Source organism: Cricetulus griseus, chromosome 3 (genome assembly GCF_003668045.3).
Source record: "Cricetulus griseus strain 17A/GY chromosome 3, alternate assembly CriGri-PICRH-1.0, whole genome shotgun sequence".
NCBI classification, from domain to species: Eukaryota; Metazoa; Chordata; class Mammalia; order Rodentia; family Cricetidae; genus Cricetulus; species Cricetulus griseus.
The window spans coordinates 7,876,514-7,890,128 of NC_048596.1; the positions used below are offsets into that span (position 1 = coordinate 7,876,514).

At 45.8% G+C, this 13,615-nt stretch overlaps 1 protein-coding gene across 2 annotated transcripts in view; it reads right to left on the reverse strand.

The window, feature by feature from the left end:
* The window catches only part of Rbm20 (RNA binding motif protein 20), a 192,841-nt gene extending 180,546 nt beyond the window's left edge, over positions 1 to 12,295 (reverse strand). For both annotated transcript variants that reach the window (XM_027407021.2, XM_035443060.1), the window contains exon 1: positions 12,111 to 12,295. In XM_027407021.2, the coding sequence (XP_027262822.1) occupies positions 12,111 to 12,295 (185 nt within the window). The remainder of the gene's footprint in view (positions 1 to 12,110) is intronic.
* Between the last annotated feature and the right edge of the window lie 1,320 nt (positions 12,296 to 13,615).

The following is a 13,615-nucleotide window of genomic DNA, read 5'->3' on the forward strand; positions in this document are numbered from 1 at the left end:
GTGTAACAGTTCTGTGATGAAGCCTTTGAAGGAGGGACTTAGTGGGAGGTATTTAGTGGGAGGTCACTGGGGGTACTTCCCCAAAGGGATTCACTTAGTTCTCCACGGACCCCTCAGGAAGAAGCCGTTATAAATCGAGGCCACTCCCTACATTTGCCATCTTCACGGAGCTCTTTTCCTTCCCACGTCTCTTTCGTGTAGCAATGCAGCCAAGGAGGCCTCACCTGAAGCCAAGTTTACGCGGCCTCCAGATCATGGACTTTCAGACTCTAGGCCTAAATAAAAGTCTTTTTTCTTCCTCAAGCATGTGTCTTCAATTGTTTTGTGGTAGAAACAGAAAATAGACAAATACAAAGGAATTGTCCCAAAGGAAATAGTTCTGACGACACGGCCCCCTCAAAGTACTATATATACCTTGATTCTACAGACATAAAATTCTAGGAAAATACAAACAAATCTACAATATAAACTGCATTAGTAGTTTCAGGAGTTAGGGGATCAAAGAAAAGGGGAAGAATAAATTACAAAAAAAAAAAAATCAGGAAGAAACTTCCAAGGATAGCAAGAGGGTTGTTTATTCTGGCCTCGGCCACTTGACGTTGACACCTGTGAGTGATGTTTGACATGTAGTTTAACATACTTCCATCATCCCCCTAGAACTGAGGGATAATGTTTAAAGTTTTACAAACTGTCCTTGCACCTCCAAACTTAAAAGTGTTGCTTGAAATGCAGGGAGGAGGCCTTTCCTTAAACCTTTTGCAAGTCAAAGCCAGCAATCCCTTTCTGCCTACAGATTCTCCTCCATCTGTCTTCACCGCCTATGGTTTCTTAAGGCTGGAGAACACCTGCAGTAGTGTCTGCAAGGACTGTCAAGAAGCTCATCTGGCAAAGGCACCTGCGCCATGTGCCAGGTTTCAAGTCAGGAATTCCTCTTGCTATTAATAGGAGCCTGAGACACTTTGATCATGCTGAACCCTAGTTTTCTGAATTGGTTCAAAACTGGTCTGGTAGAACTTGGCATATGCTCGCTTCGCAAATCAAACTATCCTATCTCTTATTATCTTAGCACATGCTGGGAGGATTAGGAGTGTTTCCATTCTCTCTACTGGCATCAAATTCAGATGACAGGCATAACCAACAGAATAAGACAGCGAGTCAGATGCCAACATTGTCTCTGCTCATGGCATTTAAACTGAGATATAGATTTCACCTTAAACCAAAAGGCACACTTAAAGCTACAACAAGAAATAGGAAAAAAAGAAAACTTTAAACGGGATCACTGTCTCTGTTTGTCTGGATTAAATTTGACCCTACTTGCAAATCTGTTTCAGCCATATTTTCCCAATGATAATTTTTCATTTCCCAATAATATTTTTAATTCCTATAAGTTATTTTGAAGATATGTATTTTTTGTAGAGATACAGGGTCACTTGAAGTTACATAAAATTCTCCATTCTAAGCCTCACTCCACCAGTTAATACTACTTTCTTAGCCTAAATACTACTTTCTTAGCTTTCCTGAGTGTTCCTTTATGAAGCTGTAACTCTGTTTTCCTATCTGTAAAATGGGGTGCAAAGCAGCACTTATTTCCCAGCGTTATAGTTGGATTTAAATCATATCCAGTACTTAGAAAAGATGCTGGCTTGCAGGAAGCACCCTGTGAGGGCTTTTCTGCTCCCTTTATTGCTGCTGTCTCCTTTCACAGAGGGGAACACTAAGGTTCAGGGTCAGTGGCAACAATGAACACAGAACAAGCCCCACTACCTATTCTTTTCATTACTCCCTACCACATCCCCCGGCCCGTTCATATTTTGGGTATGAAAATAAGCATTCCAAACCAGAACAGGCAAAAATAGACTATAACTTAAATCTGAAAAGCATGAACGCAGTGTTAGCGCAGCCAGCCCCTGACTCAGCCAAGGGCAGGGCAAGTCATCAGCCATTTTTAAAGTCACCTTCATATAGTTATTTACAGAAAAGGGCTAAGAGTAAGGCAGGAGGAGTGCCGTGGGCCTGGGCTGCAAAGTGGGATGTGCATTCAAAAAAGAGAAGAGGAAAAAGCATGAAAGGAAAGGGGATGAAAGAAAAATAAGGTTTCAACACAGAGCCAAGACCTCCGAGAAGACTCCTAAAAACATGTCCCATGACCTGTGAAAATTATATCAGTTGCTTCCTTTGGCACCAAACGGGATATATGGTCACCTCGAATGAATATTGCAAAGCTACTCTGGTTGGCTAGTAGACAGCTCAGTGGGCAAAGGCACCTGCTGATAGGCCCCACAACCCAAGTGTCATCCCCAGAACCCGAATGCTGGGAAAGGAGAACCAACTGCAAGTTGGCCCCTGACTTCCACATGCATGTATAGACAGACACGTACAAGCACAAAATCAATCAGTCAATAAGAGAGAGAGAGAGAGAGAGAGAGAGAGAGAGAGAGAGAGAGGAGAGAGAGGAGAGAGGGGAAGCAAGAGGGAGAGAGAGGGAGTGAGAGAGAGAGAGAGAGGGAGAGGGAGAGAGAGAGAGGAGAGAGAGGGAGTGAGAGAGAAGAGAGAGAGGGAGAGGGAGAGAGAGAGAGGAGAGAGAGGAAGAGAGAGGGAGAGAGAGAGGGAGAGGGAGAGAGAGAGAGGAGAGAGAGGAAGAGAGAGGGAGAGAGAGAGTGAGAGAGAGGAGAGAGAGGAAGAGAGAGGGAGAGAGAGAGGGAGAGGGAGAGAGAGAGAGGGGAGAGAGAGTGAGAGAGAGGGGAGAGAGAGAGGAAGAGAGAGGGAGAGAGAGAGGGAGAGGGAGAGAGAGAGGAGAGAGAGTGAGAGAGAAGAGAGAGAGGGAGAGGGAGAGAGAGAGGAGAGAGAGAGGAAGAGAGAGGGAGAGAGAGGGAGAGAGAGAGAAAGAGGAGAGAGAGAGTGAGAGAGAGGGGAGAGAGAGAGGAAGAGAGAGGGAGAGAGAGGGAGAGGGAGAGAGAGAGGAGAGAGAGAGAGAGGAAGAGAGAGGGAGAGGGAGAGAGGGAAAGAGAGAAGAGAGAGAGTGAGAGAGAGGGGAGAGAGAGGGAGAGAGAGGGAGTGAGAGAGAGGGAGAGAGGGAGAGAGAGAGGAGAGAGAGAGGAGAGAGGGGAAGCGAGAGGGAGAGAGAGGGAGGGAGAGAGGGAGAGAGAGGGAGGGAGACGGAGAGAGAGAGGAAAGAGAGAGAAAGAGAGGGGGAGAGAGAGGGAGAGAGGGAGGGAGGGATACTTATTTATTTTTCCAATTCCACATATTTCACAGACAAAAATCTCTTTAAGATTTGGTCAAATTAGAAGATAAAGCCAGGGGCTGGGGGAATCGCTCAAAGGTTAGGAGCACATACTGCTCGCTCTTGCAGAGGACCCAAGTGTGGTTCCCAGCTGGCTTGTCAGACTGTTCCCAAGCACCCCAGCTCCAACTACAGGGAAACCGACACCTTCTTCTCAACTCCAAAGGAACCCGCACATCTGGACACACATGTACACACAGATAGATAAATAAATAAATAGTATAATAAACCTGTTTTTAAAACAATAAAACGTGTTGGAAAACAAGATATTGAGAGGACCTCATAGTATCGTCATCTCACAGTACTTGTCAATCAAAGAAGAAAAGTCCCCAGTAGTTACCAAGATGACCATGGCATTGTCAAACTTGGCTGAGCACAAACCACTTGTGTTGCATCTTTGCCAAAAGGCCAACCTTGACCCTAGACATGTGGCCAGAATTACATCCAGGTCATGGCCCACTCCAGCGCATGAGAAATGGGCAGCCTTGGCAGATAACATAAGAAAATGCATTTGTGAACCCAATGCAGGGGTTGGGGTTCTAAGCCAGATATAAGAGACATTTTCTGAACCTGGAGAAGTAGCTCAGTAGTATAGCATCTACCTAGCATATACTAGGTCCTGGGTTCAATCCCCAGCAAAGCACACTCACACTCACTCACACATAGTATTTTTCAGAAAAATATTTTTATGAGACTAATTTCCTTAGATATGCTAATATGATTATGCAAGCACTTTCAATAGTCTGGGAGAGATGAAAGAAATAGGAGAGAGAAAAACACAAGAACAAGCAAGAATACAAATGCCATGCCCTCCAAAAGGGAATTACACTGTAACACATTCAAAGTCTGTGTCTTTGTTGAAAGGAATTTGCAGCAGAGAGATGGGGTGGCCAAAATGACAACAGCAGCCATTCTTCCTGTCCCCATGGAGAGGAAAAGTGAAATGTGTGCTGCTCACTTTAAATGCAAATATTATCTATGACTCGACACACGAAAGAGTCGTCTATGCAGCCTAGCCTGAGAGTGTTCCTGGGTGTGAAATGTAGTCTGGAATTCAGGTCTCACTATTAAGGACCTGATGCCAGTGAAGGAGGAAGTCTGGCTTCCCCTTGGCAGGAAGGCAAACATGAGATGCCCCGGAGAGACCCCAACCCTTGCCATACACAGGAAATCTAGGCACAGTGGGGAGGTAACGCACTAAGAGAGACTCTGTTGTCCTCAGTCATGTGGGAGAGGGCAACAGCTGAAAGTCATCAAATAGAGATTAAATCACAAATGGCTTTCATTTCTCTTTCCATTTCCATGCCAACAAAAAGGTATCCTAGCAGAAAACAAAATGTATCCCGTTAGGGATTTGCACCCAGTGTGACCACTGCCTCACAATGTGGACTTGCATAGTTCAACTAACTTCCCTGATGATTTATTTATTTATTTATTTATTTATTTATTTATTTATTTATTGGTTTTCAAGACAGAATTTCTCTGTGTAGCTTTGTAGACCATGCTGGCTTTGAACTCACAGAGATCCACCTGTCCCTTCCTCCTGAGTACTGGAGTTAAAGGCGTGCGCCACCACACCCAGCTATTTCAACATCCTTTTCAAGCAAGGCTAATGTGTATCTTCTCAGGCTGGGAAGACGACGGCTTAGCAAGGTGGTTGCCGCTAAAGCTTGAGGACTTAGGTTCAGATTGCCAATTCCCATGTATAACAGAGGTGGCAGAGGCACATATCTGTAAGCACAGCACGTGGAGAGGAAAAACAGGAGGATCCCAGGGGATCCTCCAGTTAGAGCTAGTCTAACTGACGACATCTTCAGCTCCAGGTTCAGTGAGAGATCATGTCTCAAAAACAAGGTAGAGAGACGTTCAAGGAAACACCTGACATTGACCTCAGGCCTCCACAGTGTGGGTTCCCAAGCATGCACACACCATACACACACCTTTTCAAACATCCAAGTTTCTACACGGCTCTGTCCTCTGCTAGCTGGTGGAAGACATGGCTCTGGCTGAGGGACCCATGTCCTCTCTGAGGCTTTGGAAAAATTTCTCTGGTCTGTGGTCACATGAAAACCTGGTGATGACCATAATTTGGGTATAATTATAATCTCTACAAGATGGACAACAGTTTTTAGCAGGTTGAGCAAAGTCTGGGTCTCAGACAAAGTGAGAACCCCTGGACCAAGCTCTTAAATTGAGAATGGGATCCAAACCCTCCCCCAACTCAAAGATTTACTTTAATGCCTCTAAATCATTAACAATATAAAATAATCTATTTGTAACCTGCATTTTCAAGATTAAAGAAAATCACTTTTAAACTTCTTCCTTTCCACTAACATGGGCATTCTTCTGACTTTAAATTATATCACTTTGCAGAAAAAAAAAATATTTCTGCAAACGCTCAGGAAAGTTTCCACGGCTGTTGTTTGTCTCACAGAGAGGTGCCGATGCCCACAGCTAAACGGGACAAACGCCCTGTCAGATGTGGGGCTGAGAGGGTAGCGACACAGTCTACAACCATGACCACTCAGCAGTATGGCCCACTGAATCTGGTCTGAGATGGAGCTGTCCTTCATTTCCCATCCCCAGAGAGGCCACATTAAGAAGGTTAATTAGCTTGTCCAGGTCACCTACTCCCGGGGTCAGGGCTTTTGTACTCTCTGACTTTTTTGACAGAAACCCAATAATTAATTTGTGCAAAGTTGCTCATTTTGTGCTCAATGGTATCAGGTTGGTCCTAAGTCGATCTGCTTACTGGTAAACTAAAAATAAATAATCCCTCCTAAAAAAAGGAGAGATTTAAAGAAAAAAATACACACCAACACACACACACACACACACACACACACACAAACACACACACACATTTTCTATTGCAAACACTGAAGGTCAGGTTTAAAGGGTCTCATGGGCTGGGATGCAGTGATGCATGCTTAGAATCTCAGCACTCAGAAGGTAGAAGCAGGAGGGTCAGGAGTTCAAGGCCAGCCTTGACTGTAGAGTGAGTCTGGGGGTAGCCTAATCAGAATAATACCTTGTTTGTTTAAAAAGGCTGAGCCAATGAAATTCAGAACACAGTTAGGGAAGATTCTGTTGAGAAGTTACGAAGCTGAAAGTATCTGTACTGTCTAGTAGCCTCAAGTAGCCGTCTCAGTCTGGACCAGAGCACAAAGCACAACTGAGAGCTGATGGGTGCAATGTGATTGAGAGAAAGCAGGTGCAAAGAAAAGACAGAAGCAGATAGGCCTGGCGCGTTTTAAAGCAAATGCCCACATTAAAGGAGGGGAAAGTGGCGTGGAGAATGGCCTTGGTGGAGTAATGACCCCCAACACATGCATGACCCCCAGCTTTGGTTTCTGAACACATGGAAAGATTTATTCTGCAAACTGAGCTGCGAGTTATTAACACATCTTCATGCAAGTGGCTCCGCTGCTCCCTTCTTACCCATAAAGAGCATTCAGCATCAGTATGTGCCACCACTCTGCAGGGCTGCTGTCTGCAAGATGGAAACATTGCCTTGTAAACCATCAGGCGACCTCTCTTTTAAAACCCAGCGGTAGCTGTGGCAGTTAAGGGAGGCCTTATGTATTAAATATCTGTAACATATCTGAAACACAGGAGGAAAACGTGTGTGTGTGTGTGTGTGTGTGTGTGTGTGTGTGTGTGTGTGTGTGTGTTTGTGTGTGTGTTGGAGGGGGGTGGGTCCTTCTCTTCAACCACCTCCTCAAATGGCAGGAGGTGATGGCAGTCCCAAAACCAGCTATGTGGAAGGCTGAAATTTCCCTGGATCCCAGTCGGGTGACATGGAAACATAGCCACTCACTGAGGCAATTAGCCCCAGTCAGTCCACCAGTAGGCTGGAGAGCAAGCATACACTGCAGATTCAAAATTGTGCTTCTTAATTAAAATCAGGAAGTCCCTGCTGGTGACAGGTGGGAACAGGCCACAGGCCACGAGAAGCCTGGTAGTGCATTTAGTAGCAAGATCGCCCCTGTTCACTATGTAGAGAAGGAAGTACCATACGCCGTTTCAGCTGACTGCTACTTATCATCTTTGCTCTAAGCCTGTATCAGAGATCATTTTACTTTCAGCAAAACTTCCCATCAGTCTAAGTTCTTCCAGCAGTCCCATACACCCGAAATGGATCCACAGATACTTTCTGCTAAAACATACAAAAAAAAAAAAAAAAAAAAAACCGACATCAATTAGGCCACCCCAAACTATAGTACCACGGAATAGGAAACAAAACCCCAATTCTACAGTACCCATAGCCTGGGTCCAGCTTGAGAATTTCTCTTTGGGGTTTCCACGCCACTGGCTCAGGTTCATCCTAGCTTTAGCTTCCATGTTTAGTGTAGCCCATTTAAATTTCTATCACTTGGCGACATCCAAAGGTCTCCCAGCATTTTTGTTTATTTATGTTATCAGAGCTGTAAATTTCAATTACATTGGGTAATTTGCTTGAGGACTGGCCATGGGGAAAGAGAAGAAAAATCCATTTAAACTGTCATCAGAAACCTTACAGCCACAAGAACAATAAATCAGAGGAAAGAGAGAAACTGGATAGTGCGGGACCATCTGCTGTGTTGGTTAAGAACCCCCCACACCCAGGCTGTTAGGGCAAGCAAAGGGTTTAACCAGCCAGAGCGCACTTCCAATAGACAGAAGCCCCTGTTAAATTGTTTTATAAACTTCTAAGGTGATAGCAAATGAAGAAGTGGGTAGAAGAATAAAAGGCAAAAGGCAAATTTTTCTCCTTTCCCCCCACAGCACGGGCCCTTGAGCCACATGTACAGTCATTTGCTGTAACTATAGGGAATAACGTTCTCTGTTTCATAGTACTGATCTCTTAGGCGACTGGAGAAAAACTCAGAACTGGACAGTTATCCAGTTATCCAGAAGCACTTAGTGGGGATGGGGCACTTTCCAGTAAAACTTCACTTAAAAACAACACCTAGGAGAGGCGTTCTGGAGAAGCAGGGACTCTGGGGCGTCAACACACAGCCTTTCTCTTTCCCCTGCTTGGGAGGACTTAATCCTCACAGATGTTTTTCCTGCCAAATAACTTGTCTTACATGTAGTCTAAGACGGTGTTTAAAATTTCCAAAATTCCTTCTCCAAGTGTACTCCTATTTCTTCTGGAAAACGGGCTCAAATCGATGTTAAGAACTGACAGAGGTGTCAGAAATCCCACCCTTGTCCCTTCTTAACAAATGCTTAATGTGTCCCCTAGTTGTAGACAGAGTGAATGGATGTCACATAGATGAGAATCTCCGCCTGTATCTCATGTATCCTTAACCGTTACTGGAGAACCCTTGGAATGGAGGCTGTCTGTTAAGTTATCTGCTGTGGGAGAGGCTATTTGTAACATTTTCTATTCCGAGTACTTAGCCTTGGAACACAGAGAACAGCAAACCAGTGCTAAGCAAACACTCAAGTGGATTTCAAGGCTGGACTCTGTCTTCATAAAGAGACACTCCTATACTGGTGCTGGCTATCAAATGCTAAACCATTGTTTTTATTTGTTGTAAAAGTGATCTGGGAAGAAGAAAGTAGTTGGTCCATATTCAGATAAGCAGCCTGATGCCTCATATTGGCAAGAAAATCTTGCAGCAAGTCACATAATTTAGGAAAATCATCTTTGTGGTTTACTTCATAAAGGTATGTGTATTTGGTATATCTCCTCACATTTTGTGATATTTCTTGTAACTCCATCTGTCCATTGGCAATGCTATCCTTATTCTGATAGAAGTTTAGAAGCTTATAGCTTAAAATCTAAAGACCTGTCATCCATTGATGTTCCTAGTGTCTTATAAGTCAAAGATTATATTCAATTTTAAAGCACACAATTAAAATAAAATAATTTTGGAAGTAAGCTATAATCAACATTAGAGAATATAAATCCTGATAAACATTCACGGAAAAAAAAACAAAACAAAACAAAAAAAAACACCAACGGTTTCTTCTGCTGACAAGAAAAAATAAATCCATGTCTTTTTTTTTTAATCTTCAAATTATTTGGATTTCCTAAAAGTCATACCAAATCTTTTCTTAAGAATTTTTGTATTTCTTGTTGTCTGAAGGACTTAGATAGTGCCTTATGTAATACAAGGACAGTTTCACATTGGCCAACTTGCAGAATGAACATTTAAAACAAAAATGTCCCCAGATCCTGATTATATGTGATTATAACCTGCCTGATGAGCTTGTAACACTTCTCATGTCAGGACCAGACAGGAGCAACAGGGGCCACAGTAAGAACACACAGTGAGAGAACCACCTACACCTCAAGAGAATGAGGCCTCCACAGATGCGCTTGGCCGCTACCTTCCCGGGTGGCCAGAGACTCCAGTAAAACAAACAACCGAAGGAGCCGTTATTCGTCATCATATCTCAAGTGTTTCATTAGTTAAGTGCAGCTCTAAGACCCAATATAAAGCATAAGAACAAAACCTGTTTTCATCTTCTCCGTGGTTTTACCAATGTCGTTGACCTTGTTCAAAATGAAAACCATTGCTAATCAGCCAACCCAGACCTTAAAAGGTGAAAAGATTTCCATAATCCCTAACCGCTATGCAACTTTAAGATTGATGTCTCCCTCATTTTGAAAGAGAGTGACGCTTGGGGAAGACTTGATGACCTCACTGAACTAACTACGAAAACTAAAACATTCACTTAATTCACAAATGCCTCCAAGTCCGGGGGCAGACAACTTGTTTGCTTGCGTCCCAAGGCAGGCAACCCGCTATTTCTTTTCAAAGATGGTCGATGCAAAACAGCACCTCACAACAACATAAAAATGGTTGCTCAGATTAAATTATGCAAACGTAGTTTCAAAATAGCCCGCTCGGGTTTCAGGGCCTTACACATGGGCCTGCAAAGCACTTGCGTGTTGCGCTCCGTTCCAGCGGAATTTCTGTGGGCACAGAGGGAGACGCAAATCCCAAATCACCCGTATAAAGAAAAGCTCTGAGATAGAAGAGCACGGACATCAAATCCCATGAGCATATCCACCCGCCTTGGACCTTGTCCCTGAACACGGACTTGTCACCGGTCCATGGGCTCTCCTGCAGGGCTCCATTCTGGCCTATAAGCAGAAGGGGCCATCTTTGGAGGCCTCCCTCTTGTCTTTCAAAAATAACATATTCCAGAGATGGAATTTTCCAAATGGGGACATAAATATATAATTTACATTATTAACTACATGATGAAACTAAAGCATATCTTAAATTACCCATTTCCACAAATTGGCTTTTTTTTTTCCTACCTGGCAATACGTCAAACAGCCATCTATGAAGTTTTTTTTCTTTTCTGGGAATAAAAAGTTCTGAGTTTTTAATCTACTTAAAACTGAGGGAAATGCAGTCTAATCACTAAAAACAAAGTGGTTTGATAAATTTAACATGCTGATTGCAGTACACAAGTCACTGGTTCACAGAGAAAGTTGTTTCAAATTCATAACCAATCAACTTGGAGGTTTTAGAAAGTAAACTTTGGATTTAAGTAGTTTTAATCTGTTGATTTATATTCATGTCCAGGACTGAAGATAAATTTCAAGTAAAGAGTTACAGAAACTGTCAATCCTCATTAGGATTTGCTGAAATGCTTTGCAAAACCAGAGGTAAAGAACAACATTAGGAAATATGTTCACTTTTAAAAAGTTGTAAATTCCAAGTAGCTAAAAGTAATGTAAAATATCAAAGTTGAAGGCCCAAAACTTCGTAAGCAGAAAAGGGCTTTAGGATTTGACCAGCCAACAGATAGGAACCATTTTGTCCTGCAACTTGACCGCACTGTTATTGATGGCAAACTTGAATTTTTACTTTTTCTATTACGTAACTTGTGTTTTTTTAAAGCCATTCATATTTGACTATTTGCTTCCGTTTCCATTTCCACGTTTGTTATTTCTCTTAGTACATTACAGAGAGTTTACATAATTCCCAACATCAGTACAGCCAACCAAAAACGCTTCAACTCCCCATGTAGGTTTTCCCGAATTTACACGCGTTTAGGGTCCGTTAGTTTGTGGAAGTACTCAACTCATTCTTAAGCCATTTTTCGGGGCTTTGTCACAGGCTGACCAAACCTTAAACAAAATAAAGAGCCTTCAAACAATCCAACATTCTAGGCCTCAAACTGTCAAAACAATACTTTTAAGGACTGGAGGAAACCAATCACCAGCATTTCGCTTTTACACTCTCCAGACAGGTTAAGGGGCTTCCTGACATCCCCTGACCATCCCGGCCTATAGACAGACCTAAGCAGCAAGGTTCCCCCTGTAACTAGTAGGAACTGTATTCTGCGGCTGGAAACTCTTCCCAAGGGCCGTGGTTGCCTGTTGTAAACCGTTAGCTCCTAGGTAAAGCCCAGCGCGTTGTTTACAGTCCTCATCTCTCCTTTGCCCCAAAGTCTGTAGCTGACTCCACTAAAGGTGGCTTTGTCCTCAGTGGCGACATCTCACACACTCTCGCTAGGAGCGCACGCTCGCGCTTGACATTCCAGTGGTCTCTAAGGACCAGAAGGATGAAAAATAGTCTCTGAGCCATTTCCCCCAACTTTGAGATTGCTTAGTTAAAAAGATTCAGTAACATCCCGAAGAGGAGAAAAGAGAGCATCCGGAAAAACAAAACTTATTTCCCCCCTAATAACTTAACAGCCTTCTACCCAATCTCACCAACAAGCCAGAATGACACCGACCCTTCCCAGAGGGCCAACAACACTTCAACACAGAGGGACAGGCGAAGTTTAGAAGGGAATGAAAATGAAGCCACAAAAGGGGGCCCCTGGGGTGTGTCCCAGGCGTACCCCAGGCCCCGCTCCCTTCTCTTACTTTTGGATGATCTGGGGCAGGCTGGCTTGAGGCTGCGGCGGTGGCGGTGGCGGCAGGGGCTGCATCCCTCTCTGGCCCTGGGGCGCGGGGGCGCCCTGAACACCAGGCACAACGCAGGCATCTCTGTCGGGCTGCTCCGGACCGCTGGGATCCGCGTCCTGGCTCATGGCTGCTGCCAGCACCATGCGCGGCGACACCGGCCCGGGCTCGCAGCGAAAGAGCGCGCGGGAGGGGCGGTCCCGGAACACGGGCGCTCACTGGCCGGGGTCCTTGTGCCCAGTCCCCTTGTCCTTCTCGGTGGCTCGGGGAGGAGACGCGAGGGGCGGGGAGGAGACAGTCCCCGCGGCGCCGCCTCCTCCTCCTCCTGCGGCTCGGGCTGGTGCGGCTACCGAGGGGGGCGGAGGACAGGGACAGGAACAGGGGGCGTCTCCGGGCCCACGGGAGCCGAGGGGAGCCCAGGAGCTGCTGCACTCAGGGTGATCCGGACAGCTGCGCCTGCCCACCCGAGGCGCAGTGAGCTGGGACGCAGAGGAGCGAGCGCCACCAACCACCACGAGCCCTTCGGGGTGGCCAGCCTGGCTCTCCGCAGCGCGACACCCGCGTGAGAGGGCGACACGCCCGCCCGCCCGCCAGCCACCCTCCGCCGCCCTGTCGCTTCTTCCGGAGCGCACAGCCTGACCGGCTCTGCAGGAGCCCCGCGGACATCGCCAGCGCCAAGTGCGCCCCAGGCCTGAGGCTGGAGCAAGGCCAGCGCCACTGGAGGGACCCGACCCCGTCACATCCTTCCCAGAGTGGGTGGGTGGGTGGGACAGCAATCTCTGGACTCAGATTATCAGGCCCAGAAACTCACCACACTGGCAGTTCCAGCTGTCGCTTCGGGGGTCCCAGAGGCAGCCGGTAGGGTTGCCGTGGGTTCATTTCTTTTTCTTGTCACCTACCGAGACCCCATGAGAGTAAAAACAAAACCAGGCAGACGTTTTATTCGTATTTATTAGCACATCTCCGTAGAAATTTAAAGGATGAGAAGAACAGAATTGACCAACTCTAATTGCTGCGAGCCTGCCTGCGCCGGGCACCTGGGTCACAGGGTCACAGCTGACACAGGGTCGCAGCTGTGCACACCCACAGAGTGAGGCTTTGTAGACAGAGAAGCCGCACCTGCAGATTAACGTGCGTGCGTGGAGGAAACACCTGGTCCAGCAGACCCCAGCACCTGAGCAAAGGCCAGGGGCGTGGATGCCCCGGAGCTCACTCCAGGCTGTGCGGTTCACCCGTGTTCCACACTCGGACGCGGGCAGCCAGAGTGCAGCGAGCTGTCCCTGCGGCCTTAAGTCCTGCTTACCCACCGTACACACAGGAAAATTGTAAAGATGGCTTCTCAAAAACCTGACAACTACTTGAGTTCTCTGAAAGATGACTTTTTCCCCTCCCTCCTGACTCTTCATTAATTTCCCTTATCACCCCAGGAAATTTCCTACTTTTGACATCCTACCGGAGGGAGGCTC